General features: G+C 40.6%; 2 protein-coding genes across 5 annotated transcripts; both read left to right on the forward strand.

Annotated features, from left to right (window-relative positions):
* Positions 1 to 594: 594 nt before the first annotated feature.
* mettl22 (methyltransferase like 22) lies at positions 595 to 7,519 on the forward strand. 4 transcript variants are annotated; one of them, XM_022239801.2, is made up of 10 exons: positions 595 to 854; positions 1,692 to 1,860; positions 2,549 to 2,589; positions 2,846 to 2,990; positions 3,689 to 3,832; positions 4,311 to 4,388; positions 4,843 to 4,942; positions 5,250 to 5,412; positions 5,670 to 6,169; positions 6,419 to 7,519. In XM_022239801.2, exons 1-9 carry the CDS (start codon positions 804 to 806, stop codon positions 5,727 to 5,729), a joined length of 951 nt encoding a protein of 316 aa, XP_022095493.2. In that variant the 5' UTR covers positions 595 to 803; the 3' UTR covers positions 5,730 to 6,169; positions 6,419 to 7,519. The 4 variants fall into 4 exon arrangements, with proteins under 4 accessions (XP_022095493.2, XP_022095494.2, XP_022095491.2 ...); XM_022239799.2 differs by having other exon boundaries at positions 599 to 854; positions 1,621 to 1,860; XM_022239800.2 differs by having other exon boundaries at positions 608 to 854; positions 1,621 to 1,860; positions 5,563 to 6,169.
* A 2,815-nt stretch (positions 7,520 to 10,334) lies between these two features.
* On the forward strand, positions 10,335 to 11,109 carry LOC110981833 (uncharacterized). The gene has a single exon (XM_022239792.2). The coding sequence runs from the start codon at positions 10,387 to 10,389 to the stop codon at positions 11,050 to 11,052; it is 666 nt and encodes a 221-aa protein (XP_022095484.1). The 5' UTR covers positions 10,335 to 10,386; the 3' UTR covers positions 11,053 to 11,109.
* The last annotated feature ends 90 nt before the right edge of the window (positions 11,110 to 11,199 follow it).

The following is an 11,199-nucleotide window of genomic DNA, read 5'->3' on the forward strand; positions in this document are numbered from 1 at the left end:
TTTGTTAATTTATTTTAAATCTTCAGACAGAAAACATTAAAGGTTGAACAGGGGCTATCTTGGAAATATGATAGTTTTTAAAAAATGTCATCCAAAGATATGTATGGCCAGATCCCTGACAATCATGATAATAATGAAATGAAAAAAGCAAACCGTAGTTAGTGATTGTACCTTTATACCCTGAGTTAACTTGAACCACGTAGTTTCTATAGGTGTGAGTTTGGTTTTGATTTGCCTTTGTGGAGTTCATGGGGGGGGTGGGCTGCTTAAAGAGGTTACTTTTGCAAATTGTCATATTTACTATCGCAAAAATTAACTGAAGTCAAATGTGCATCATTATCACCATCCTGTTGCCGAGCATTTTATGACTTTATGACTGGTGCATTTATTTTGGTCCGATAACAATACGAGGTAAAACATTTTTTAAAATTACATTTAAACTTTAAATAGGGGCTTTCAATGAACGAACAAAACTTGCAACTTTTATTGGGTATCTAAGATTAACCGGAGACGATGCATCTTGGTAAAGTCGGTCCGGCGGCTAGGCTGAACTTCAAATGAACACGGAAGCTGGAAATAACGCATCCGTTATCACTCAGGGCTCCAGCCTCAGCCTCTTAATTCGGCACGGGTGACTAACAATAGAGGGCGCTAGAGCAGACTTACGGTAACACGCTGGCTACATGGAACTAGAAAACTGTTTACAAAATTAGACTGTAACTTGTGTTGAGTGCCACAGTACATACGTGGAAGTCTATCTCTGTTCTGCAGTATGTGCGAATCAGGGGACGAGGTTTTATCTGATGTTCATATTCACATTCCTCCATCTTCCAGACTGTCAAACGGAGGACACGGTAGGTCCAGCGACTGGAATGACTTCAACTGTTTTAATTGCCCGATGAGTGATGTTGTTGAATATATACTATAGCCTACACCTAGCATGAACTAATATAAGGGTAAACTAAGTACCAGCATCTAACATGTCTACCTCAGCACTTGATTAACGTGCGTTACCGTATAGTCACCAGGTCCCTAATTTTGCCACCTACAAGATTCATTGGTTTTCACAGTAAGTGGTGAAAGGCACGTGGCAGCTATACCGTCATGTGCGTACCAGAGTAGATGATGTCAACTCAGAATTGTTACTAACAGTAGCATCCAGTGGCAGTTGATGTAATTTTTTTCTCCTTCTTTTTTCTTCACTTCACTTTATTTTCCATGTAATATAAGAAGATAGCAATGGTACATATTTAGTTGATGGATGGAGACCCCCAAGAAGCATTGCTTGTCGAGTGGAGGATCCCTAGACACTTTTGACAACATTTCAAGATCTACAAACATTATTACGAGTTAACTAGAAAAAATAAAGAGCACCAATAAATCTTTGTCCTTTACCAGTGTAATCAATTGTATGTTCTTTCTGAGAGTTTGAAAAAAAAAGAAAGAGAGAAAGCACAGGGCAAACTACAGCAAACTTTAGGTGGGACTTGAACTGAAATCCACAAGCTCCAGATTACTATGATACATCTTAACAACTTAACCGCAGGGCTGACTCAGTTCTGCATCAAATCGAGTCTATAAATTTCCCAATAGTATGGTGTCATGTTGCATTATTCACAGCTACCACAAGGTTCTACTTTGAAATCCCCACATCGAAAAATCAACCAAATGCCTCCTTGACATTGCCCAAGGTACATGTATGTGGAAAGCAGATATTAGAGTCCAAGCACCAAGGAGCTCTTGATAATGATGATGATGACGATGACGAATCTGTAACCATGACAACTGTAGATGAGGATGGAGACATGGTTGTTGTCAGGAAGAGAATGGGACAGAAGGAGAGAAATGTCATTGTCATTAGTAAGCCTGAAAGTTTGGTTTTCTCTCATTTGAAGCACTTGTCAAATTTGTAAGCCGTTACAAGGTATCAAACTCTTGAAGTCAGATGTTACAGTTCACTGTCTGGATTTCTAAAAAAAAATAGCTGCAAGTACGTAACACATTTTGCAGCTGCACTAATTGTCCATCACTTAAGATACTCTGTCAGATGTTACTCAAGCTTGCTTGGGGGGAGCGAGTTAGCGTAGCGGTTCTTTCCTTGCTTTGCACCAATGAGGTCTGGGTTCGAGTCCAGGCTTGGCCCAGGCTTTAAGTGCATTTGGTTTCCAGTCTATACTCGCTTTGGTAGGTGTTCTCCGGGTACTCTGGTTTCCTCCTGCCTCTGTGGGACCTTCTTCCTAACTCCGTAATGTGATGCTGATTAATAAAGTGTATGAATAAACGTACAGTTATTGGCGTAAATAGCCTGAGTTGCTGAAAGCGCCATTAGAACAAAACAACATCAATTACTCAAGCTTGAAGGAAAATTGTGGAAACGGCACTAAAGGTTTCAAACTTCTCTGCTGTAGAAAAGTAGTGTATGTAAGATCTCATTGATATCGGAGGATTTGGGGTTGTTAGGGCTGTCTCTCAGGACTTTTACAGGCAGGTATTTGTGTTCAAATTATTGATGATGATATTTAAAATTATCAATGTTTGTTTTTTTCAGACCATGCCATGGCCACCACACTAAGTGATGTTGGATTACAGGTATAAACTCTCAGCCTTTGTGTCACAACTCTCCTTCAGTAAAGACAATCAGCCAGGAGCCAGTCTCAAGCAGGATACCAGTATATGCCATGGGGCAAACCTTGTCTCTGCACAGACAATTGTGTTCAGTAACTGAAATCTTGTAGGCTTCTACTAGATTGGATTTTTGAATGAATTCTAAAGACCATGGTCATACTTCTCACTTAACGTATTTTCCCTAATCACTTGGTGTCAAATTGTATATTTACGGTTCTAGGTTTGGCAAGGATGTCTGCTCCTCTGCGATTTCCTTCTAACACACCGAGAGATGTTCAAGGGCCGGGTCGTCTTGGAGTTAGGGTCAGGGGTCGGGCTGTGCAGCACTGTCATGGCAATGACAGCATCCCATGTGTTTGCAACAGGTACACCTCTTTGAAGCAAAAGAATAGGTGTGATAGAATCCCTGGGAATCAGAGTAGCCTAGCGGTAGGTAAGCTGATAGTACTTGGCAACCAAGCTGAGGGGTTTCTGACCTGGGCCAGCTGCAGGGGCCAAGTTCATAGAGCTGCTTAAGCACAAAATTTGCTTAAGCGCGAAAAAACTTTACTTGATAAATCAGGTAACCAGCCAAAATTCCATGTGATGTATATTGTTCTGGGATTGTATTTAGCTGTTTTTTTGTTAAGCATGACAATCAGATAGAGTTTGAGCTGGTAACCTTTGTTTCTTAAGCAAAGTTTTTCCCGCTTAAGCAAATTTTGTGCTAAAGCAGCTCTATGAAATTGGCCCCCGTGTAGTGGCTAAGTCTTACCTGTGGGTTGGGACCTCCCCGCCTGTAACAAGATACCACGGTATCTGTTTTTCTTTTGAAAAATGCCATAAGAAATGGCTTTTTTGAGCGTAAGTACGTGTGAAGCAGAGACTATATTTTTTCAGTCATTCATGACTTTGATATACATGTACATATATGTTAAGTCTTTCTAGCCATTGAAAAATTTGTTTGTTTTAAAGTTTGTTTTATTCTCTATTTAAAGTATTTTCTGGCTTTTGTAAATCTTTTACAAACCCTGAATGATCATTTTAATCAGTTCAGTAATTGCTGTTACTGTTGCTGTTTTAGATATAGGGACAAGTGTATTGGAGTTGTGCCAAAGAAACATCACCCACAACTATCACTACCTGATGGGTCACTCGGATGAAAATCAAGAAAGAGCAGAAGTCCAAGTGAGAGAGCTAGACTGGTTTCAGTCCACCAAGAGCTCAGGTAAATCAGGGAATGTCTCTGAGCTTCAAGTGCAGGCCCACTGTCATTTGTTCTAATTACTTGCCAGTTAGGAGAGTGTTAGTGTGAGATTGGTAATTATTTTCTGTGCCAAAAACATTAAAAGTTGATTCACAAATGAAGATTTTCACTCCCCAAAGGCTGTTTATGAATAATTCCCCTCAGCCTGTGAGGAAGGACTTCCAAGATTTGCTTCAATGGGACTTGAACCCATGAACATCTAGTTACAAGTACATGCAGTTTCTAGTGATAAAGGTCGTTGGCTACTCAGCCATTGAGCTTGTAGTGGCCTTTTAGGATCTGCAATGGCTTAGGAACGAAACTGTGCTTTATGGAGTGAAATTGACTTCCAGTTTGGAAAATATGAACCGAACAATTTTCTGATTGATGAAAAAATAATAACTTGTTCACTATTTTGAAAAGGAAATTGAATATGATTTTGTGTGGAATTGTTTTCCAGATCATCCCGGTCCGTTTCAGTGGAGCAAGAAAGATATCGAGAAACTTGGCGAAGTCACTGTTATCATTGCTGCAGATGGTAAGAATTGTCCAGGTTTGTGGTGAGGGCATATGTTTGGGTGGGATGGAGATATGTCCGTCCTGCTGCCGATGACCATACTTTCTCACGCATACATTTGCAGAGAGCATGCATTCTATCGACGTGACTTTGCCAAACAGAAGAAGTGGAAAGGAGGTTTAAAGTAAGGGACAACTGACAGTCGGCTCTTTGAAAATGAGTCATAAATCACTGAGCTCTTTGTTTGAATGTGTCACTCAGTTTGGTATAATGAAAATGGACGTTGTGTGGATTTGAAAATGTCGAGGATTCCTCTTGCTTAAAAACACTACGCAAGATTCTTTCAAACTCAAAAGTGGCTCTGGCGACATGAGACTGATTTTTGCAGAGCGGATCACATATTATAGAGTATGGTTCAGCATCTGTGCACCTGCTTCTCCTTTTTGGTTATTTTGTCCTTTTTTCTCTTCATCAGTTGTATATGATGATGATTTGACTGATGCTTTCTTCAACACTCTGATCAGGCTTATGTCATCGGGAAAAGACAAGACTGCATTTATAGCTCTAGAGAAAAGGTAGTGTCCCCTTCTTTATTAAATTGAAATTTTACATCAGTGAACAACGATGAAAATGACGAAAGTATTTGGATAAAATTCTAAAGTGGTAATACCACACACATAAGATAGTATTACTTCAGTAGATTTTAGATTGGACGATTGTACTGCACTTAAGAATTGCATACAAAATTTACCATCTTTGTCTGTTGCCCAAGTTGTAATTGGGTAGAGTTCATGTCACTGAAGCAACTTCAGCTCTGAACATGTTGTGTGGATCTTTTTATTTTCCTCACGACTTATTAACTTTTCGATGTTCATTTTGTAGATTGAATTTTACAATCGAGGATCTCAACGTGACTTGCAAAGCCTATGATCACTTCCAGTTGCACATCAACAGGTTGGTCTCCTCTCAAGATGTGAAATACTGCGTGGAGCAACTGCCTGTGAATTTCCCACAGTGCTTCCAGTATTGCAGGACCGAACAGCTGGTAAGAGGAGACTAGAAAAAATGTCTACCTTAATCAGGTCAAATAATAAACTCTGACATCGTTATGGAATCTTAATTTAGTACCTCCTTTGTCTTTGACAAAATGACATTTTCAGGTTGAAATGCATGTACCTCATTTCATTCTGAATAGGAATTATGGAAGATGAATTTGGTAAGGGAGAAGAATATACCAGTAGACTGATATCCAACTGCTGACTACTGCTTGCCAGCCTTGTAACTAACTCTCTTGCCAACCAGCTAGTTAGCCAGCCAGGATGTAGACTATCTGATGGGTTAGTTGCCAACAGTGCCTGCTAGCCAAACAGCAAGATTGGATACGGGAGACAGGCATTCATTTGCAAGGCATTGTGCAGCCAGCCAACCAGCCAGCTTATTAGCCAGCCAGCCAGCCAGCCATATGTTACCTCAACAGGAATGAGGATATATCCTGGACATCAACTCTTCGTCTATCCTTTGCCTCTTACCAACAAGGACTATGTCCCACCACACGGCAAATCAGTTCTAGCCAGCCAGCTCAGCCATCCATGGTGTAGGATCGGCCATCTAAAAACAGAGGGCTAGTCCACAGTTGCCGTGAACACCAGGCCAAGCCAAATCAGTAAGCCCGCGTACGAGGCGGTGCAGTGAGCCATATTCGTACAGCCAACCTACCCACACACTAGACAGAGCTGCACACAACAACAGCTCGATCGGAGACCTTCCAGAAGACAAATGTTATTCAAATGAATGAAAAACTGGTGAGTATCCGATATGAACACTGTCTAGTATTTTTTTAAATTAGAAGAAAAGTTCGTTGAAAATCTAGGTTGAAATCAAGCCTCCAATAGCATTCCTTATTTGTGATTGTCCAGTTATTAGGGTCCACTGAAATGGCTATCATTACAGTGTCCATCCTGAGGACATTGAAAAGATGTCTGTTTAGAGTGTGTTGAGAAAACTACGGTGGTTTGACGTGCAATGTGTATCTATTCCTATTTCTTGGACAGGATGAGACACTGATGGAATGTCAACGTCATATTGTGACCTTCAGACAAGTCTATAACCATCTGCCATCTGTGGACTGGGGAATTTTGAACAGTGTTCGGAGGAGCAAGATTGCAAACGGGGGGATAGATGCAAGGGTAGGCTGGTAAACTGTTGGTCTGTGAATGAGCCTTTGCGACAGTTTGTGTGTTGTTGCCAGAAAAAATATTTGAGTATTCTACATGGAAACTCAGTGACGTTTATCATCATGATGATAAGCTTTTCCTGTGGTACAATATCTTGAAGTTGGGCATGATCGGTCAGTCTACATGATCATGCAATCTAATTCTAATTTTATCTCCCTTTCTGGAAACAACCTTTCACAACTGTGAATCAGAAAACAAAAATGACTTGCTGAGGGTGGAATTATCAACAAATTGTGCAATAAGATCGACCAATCGTGCAAGGATCAAGAGATCAAGCAAATTGACCAATCTCACCCAACACAGGCTCCGCTGGTGACCAAGAGCAGGCGTTTTTACACCAATATCCCGCATGGTAGACGGTCGCATGCACATGCGTGTACAGTTGTTGATTCACTCCTTAATCACATGATCAATGTCTACCCGGAAAGCAATCTTGGATACTACTCTTCTGCTTGTGCATGAACTTCACAGCTTACTTTGTGAGAAATGGTTTTATGATAGAATTATCAGATGCTGTTTAGGAGGAGACAAGACTAGGGAAGAGATGGGGTCAAGGTCGGTTCATGTGTACATTTTCATTTACATTTGGTAAATCAAGAGTCTTTTTAAAGGATTGAATATTGCGGAAGGGATGAGATTGTAGTAACTTGGCCTGATTGCAGTCAGTTGAGGAATCACCATGGAATGTGTGCAGTGAATGTTGTTATTTCTTTTGAATATTCAAATAGCCCGAGCTTTGAGCTTTCTGGTGAGACTATTTCAAGTTGCAAATCCAAAAATGAGCTTAAGATCATTGACCTGATTTATTTTCAACTTGCTTGTTGGACACGTCAGTTTTCTGGAATTCATTGGAATGTAACACATATACCAGTAGTACACTGTATTATTAAATAAAAGCAACGCTTTGTTAAGAGTCAACTGGAGTGTGTAGTAGTTTTTCTTTTAAAAATAAATTTTTGATTTATCATTTCTCGAGAATTTACAGTTTTTCATACACGTGAAAACCCACTTTTATAAGGCCGCTTAAAAATTAAAAATAAAAAAGACAAAAAATCAAAAACAAACAACGATAGGAAAAACTAAAACCAAACCGAACAACAGACACACAAACAATTCTGTGTGTCAGTTGTGCAGCCAGTTTACCAGACAGATTGCTTTAAAATCGTTTTTTAGCTGTCGGCAAAGTTGGGTTGCTGCCCAGGGCGACAAATCAGTGCTAATCGAATCCAGTGGTCAAAATTGGTAAAATGCACACCCACTACCGGAACTACCTCGGTCGCTTTGCGGCGGGATTCTGGTACTTCGCTCAGTCATGCCTGTACCTGGACGGGGGTGAGGGGGCGATCTTGTAGATTTGAACTGTGAAAATGGAATACATGTACTTCAATCCAGGATTAATTCTCACAGCGTTAGGAAAGTATGCGGGGAGGGGTCCCTCTAAAAGTTATCCGAACAGATGACAAAAGTGATGAAAGAGGAATTGGCGTTTAGGAATTATTTAAGTATTTTTGTTGACTTTTGTTCATTAAGTTCTTTGTATTTTAGGGATTGCGTGGGAATTATCCTTTTTTTCGGTGACCAAACGCGCGTGTGGCGACATATTCCCATTTTTTCCCAAATGTTTGACCTTTAGTTAATTTTGCCCTTTATATCGTAAAAGCTGGAAGAAACGTCTGAGGCAAATTCCCGAAGAAAGGTTTACAGGTATTCCTGGTACCATTTGGCCCATATTGTGCAAATTTTATGCTTTCTGGGGAGGCAAAACATATTCAAAACTGTAATTGTGATTTTGCCGGATGATTCTACAGGCTTGGACGATTTAATCATGATTAAATTTGTTTTATTTGGTTAATTTATCAGATAAATTATTAATTTGTCTTGTTCAATTTCAAAAGGTAGTTGGGTTATAGATGATGCAAGAAGAGGTTGAAATATGAACAAAATTAAATGCATGACAGGTGACAATATGATAAAAGCTTTGCGTATTAGTTGGGTGCCGAGTTCGTGATCGCGATTGAAGTTCTTGTCTTCATCCAGTCACGTCGGCCGCGACCGGCATCTGTCATTGCCGCTTGAACCCGGCTCGATCGCCTCCGGCAAATTCAAAGCAAACAAAATGCATGAACGTACATGGACAGTACTACGCGAAAAACGTCTATCACATATATATACTTCTTATATACAAAGCACTGGACTTGGTCTCATTTTCAACCTGATTTCAATTGTTATTAAAGTATTTGATAACTGCTGTCTGCTGAAATTTCTAGAACTCTTACAATAAATGGGATGGACTTTTTGCATGTTCATGTACACTGTACATGGAATCCGGCGCTCAAATCACGGTGGAAGAAATAGCTCAAATACACTGACTTTTTGCATGACAATGTTCTTAACAACGAAATTGGAAATTCGAGCTTAAGTATATAGGACAATCTCTTAACAGATAATTTTTATAGGCATGGGAAGAAATTTGTCATATAGAAGACCCCAAAAATCCAACTTTCATTTCACGAAGTGACCGTCACGGCACTTTCCAAGTTCCCCTGCAATAACATCACGGCGTTGTTTATAGACACGACAATCTTCCAAAAAACTTCAAATTTGTCAAATTTTCGTTGAAAATATGTGAAGAAAATATTATTCTGGACAACACATTCACACCAATGCATTGTGCTATCTGTTTAAAGTGAGAATTACTGAGCATTTTTGGTCAGGAATTCTTCAGAACCGATCAATCCGACTAGTTGAAAATAGAAACGTCACGGTGAAAACAAAGCATAACAAAGGAGTGTGGCACTGATTTTGCATTGAAAAGTCGAAGTTTATAGCTTGTAAGCAGCCTGTACGGTTAAAATGCGCGTAGACTGTGATTTTACAATAGCTATTTGTTGAATGAGACGGGGCTTTTTACTTTAAATGCAATAATTATTTTAAAAATTCGGCAAAAAACGGGGACATATTTTTCGCTCTTCGGTTTCAGAATGTCTATGACGTCAACTTTTTTGACCAAAGGTGACCTCGGCTGTAGATTAAACACAGCACATACATTCCCAAATTTGATTCATATTTCCCTATAATCCTGCAGGTTTTGCTGATTGTAGACCAAATATCGATACCAAGAACAAAAGTAGGAGTGTAATATTTCATTTTTATGTGGTATAAATGCTGAATTTGGACGAAGATTTGAGTGCGTCAAAGCCTTAGAGAGCGCAAAATGAATTGTCACAAGATGGCGTCACCGTATTTCTCGTCCTTCCACCCAAATTTCAGACAAGACTTTTAGACTAAATCAGAACTCTGCATTGATGGAGGAATTCTCAGTAAAGAAATATATATTCCAGTTTTCATGTGTTGGACTTAATATCGGTTGAAAAATTGTTATTTCTACCAAAAAAGCGTGTAATTTTTATCACGGTGAATAAATGTATTTTCAACTTTCGTTTCCGCTAGATTTTTCAGTATATTAAACGGATTTCCTGTAAGTGAATTACATCCAACATGAAATTCCATTCCATTCTCAATCCAGTGCCACCAAAAACAATGAAAAGCGTGTGTTTTTTTCCCCAAAATATTCGTTTGAAAAAATGACTACTAACACAGATTTTAGCACAGCGTCCATTTTCTGCCCCACTCCGTGGAGGGACCTGTTCCCCAGGTAATCATAATTGGTGACTCATACTACGTCCGCAACAAGGCTAGATATTGAGCTACGCATTCGCAGCAATTTCATTATCACTCGTCTGTGAAGTTTTGACTTGCGTTCAATCAACTACTTACTTATCATCATGGCAGAGCAAACTGCTGTCGCCGCCAAGCCATTGAAGCCCAAGAAGAAGGCTGCGCCCAAGAAGAAGGCAACCCATCCGTCAGCCGGGGAGATGATTCTCTCTGCTGTTACTAACCTGAAAGACCAGCCCCGCTCTGGTTCCTCTCTGCAGGCCATCAAGAAGTACGTTCACGCCAACTACAACCTGCCAGCAAACTACGACAGCCACATCAAGCGGGGCATCAAGACCCTGGTGAAGTCTGGGAAGCTGACGCAGACCAAGGGCAAGGGGGCCAGCGGGTCCTTCAAGCTGGACAACAAGGCAGCCAAGGCCTCTGCTTCGCAGAAGGCAAAGAAGGAGAAGCAGCGCCAGCGGGCCAAGGCTCTGAAAGAGAAGAAAAAGGAGCAGGCCAAGGCCAGACGGGAGAAGAAGGCAGCCAAGAAAGCCGCCCAGAAGGAGAAGTTGAAGGAGAAGAAGAAGTCCAAGTCTCCCAAGAAAAAGGCTGACAAGAAGAAGTCTCCCAAGAAGACGAAGAAGCCTGCGGCCAAGAAACCCGCCGCCAAGAAGCCTGCAGCCAAGAAACCAGCACCCAAGAAGCCTGCAGCCAAGAAGTCCAAGGTCAAGACCGGCAAGTCACCAAAGAAGGCCGCCAAGAAGACTGGAAAGAAGGCCGCTAAGAAATAGACTGCTGGGTACCAACCCCCCCCCCAAAAAAACCAACGGCTCTTCTCAGAGCCACCACATGCTCAAAAAAGGGATAACTCAAGTCTGTCTGTAAGTAAATAAAAATGGAAACTTGCGCATATATAGGGGTGAATAAAAGAAAATGCC

Source organism: Acanthaster planci, linkage group LG07 (genome assembly GCF_054643075.1).
Source record: "Acanthaster planci isolate LZ-2023a linkage group LG07, COTS_SCS, whole genome shotgun sequence".
NCBI lineage: Eukaryota > Metazoa > Echinodermata > Asteroidea > Valvatida > Acanthasteridae > Acanthaster > Acanthaster planci.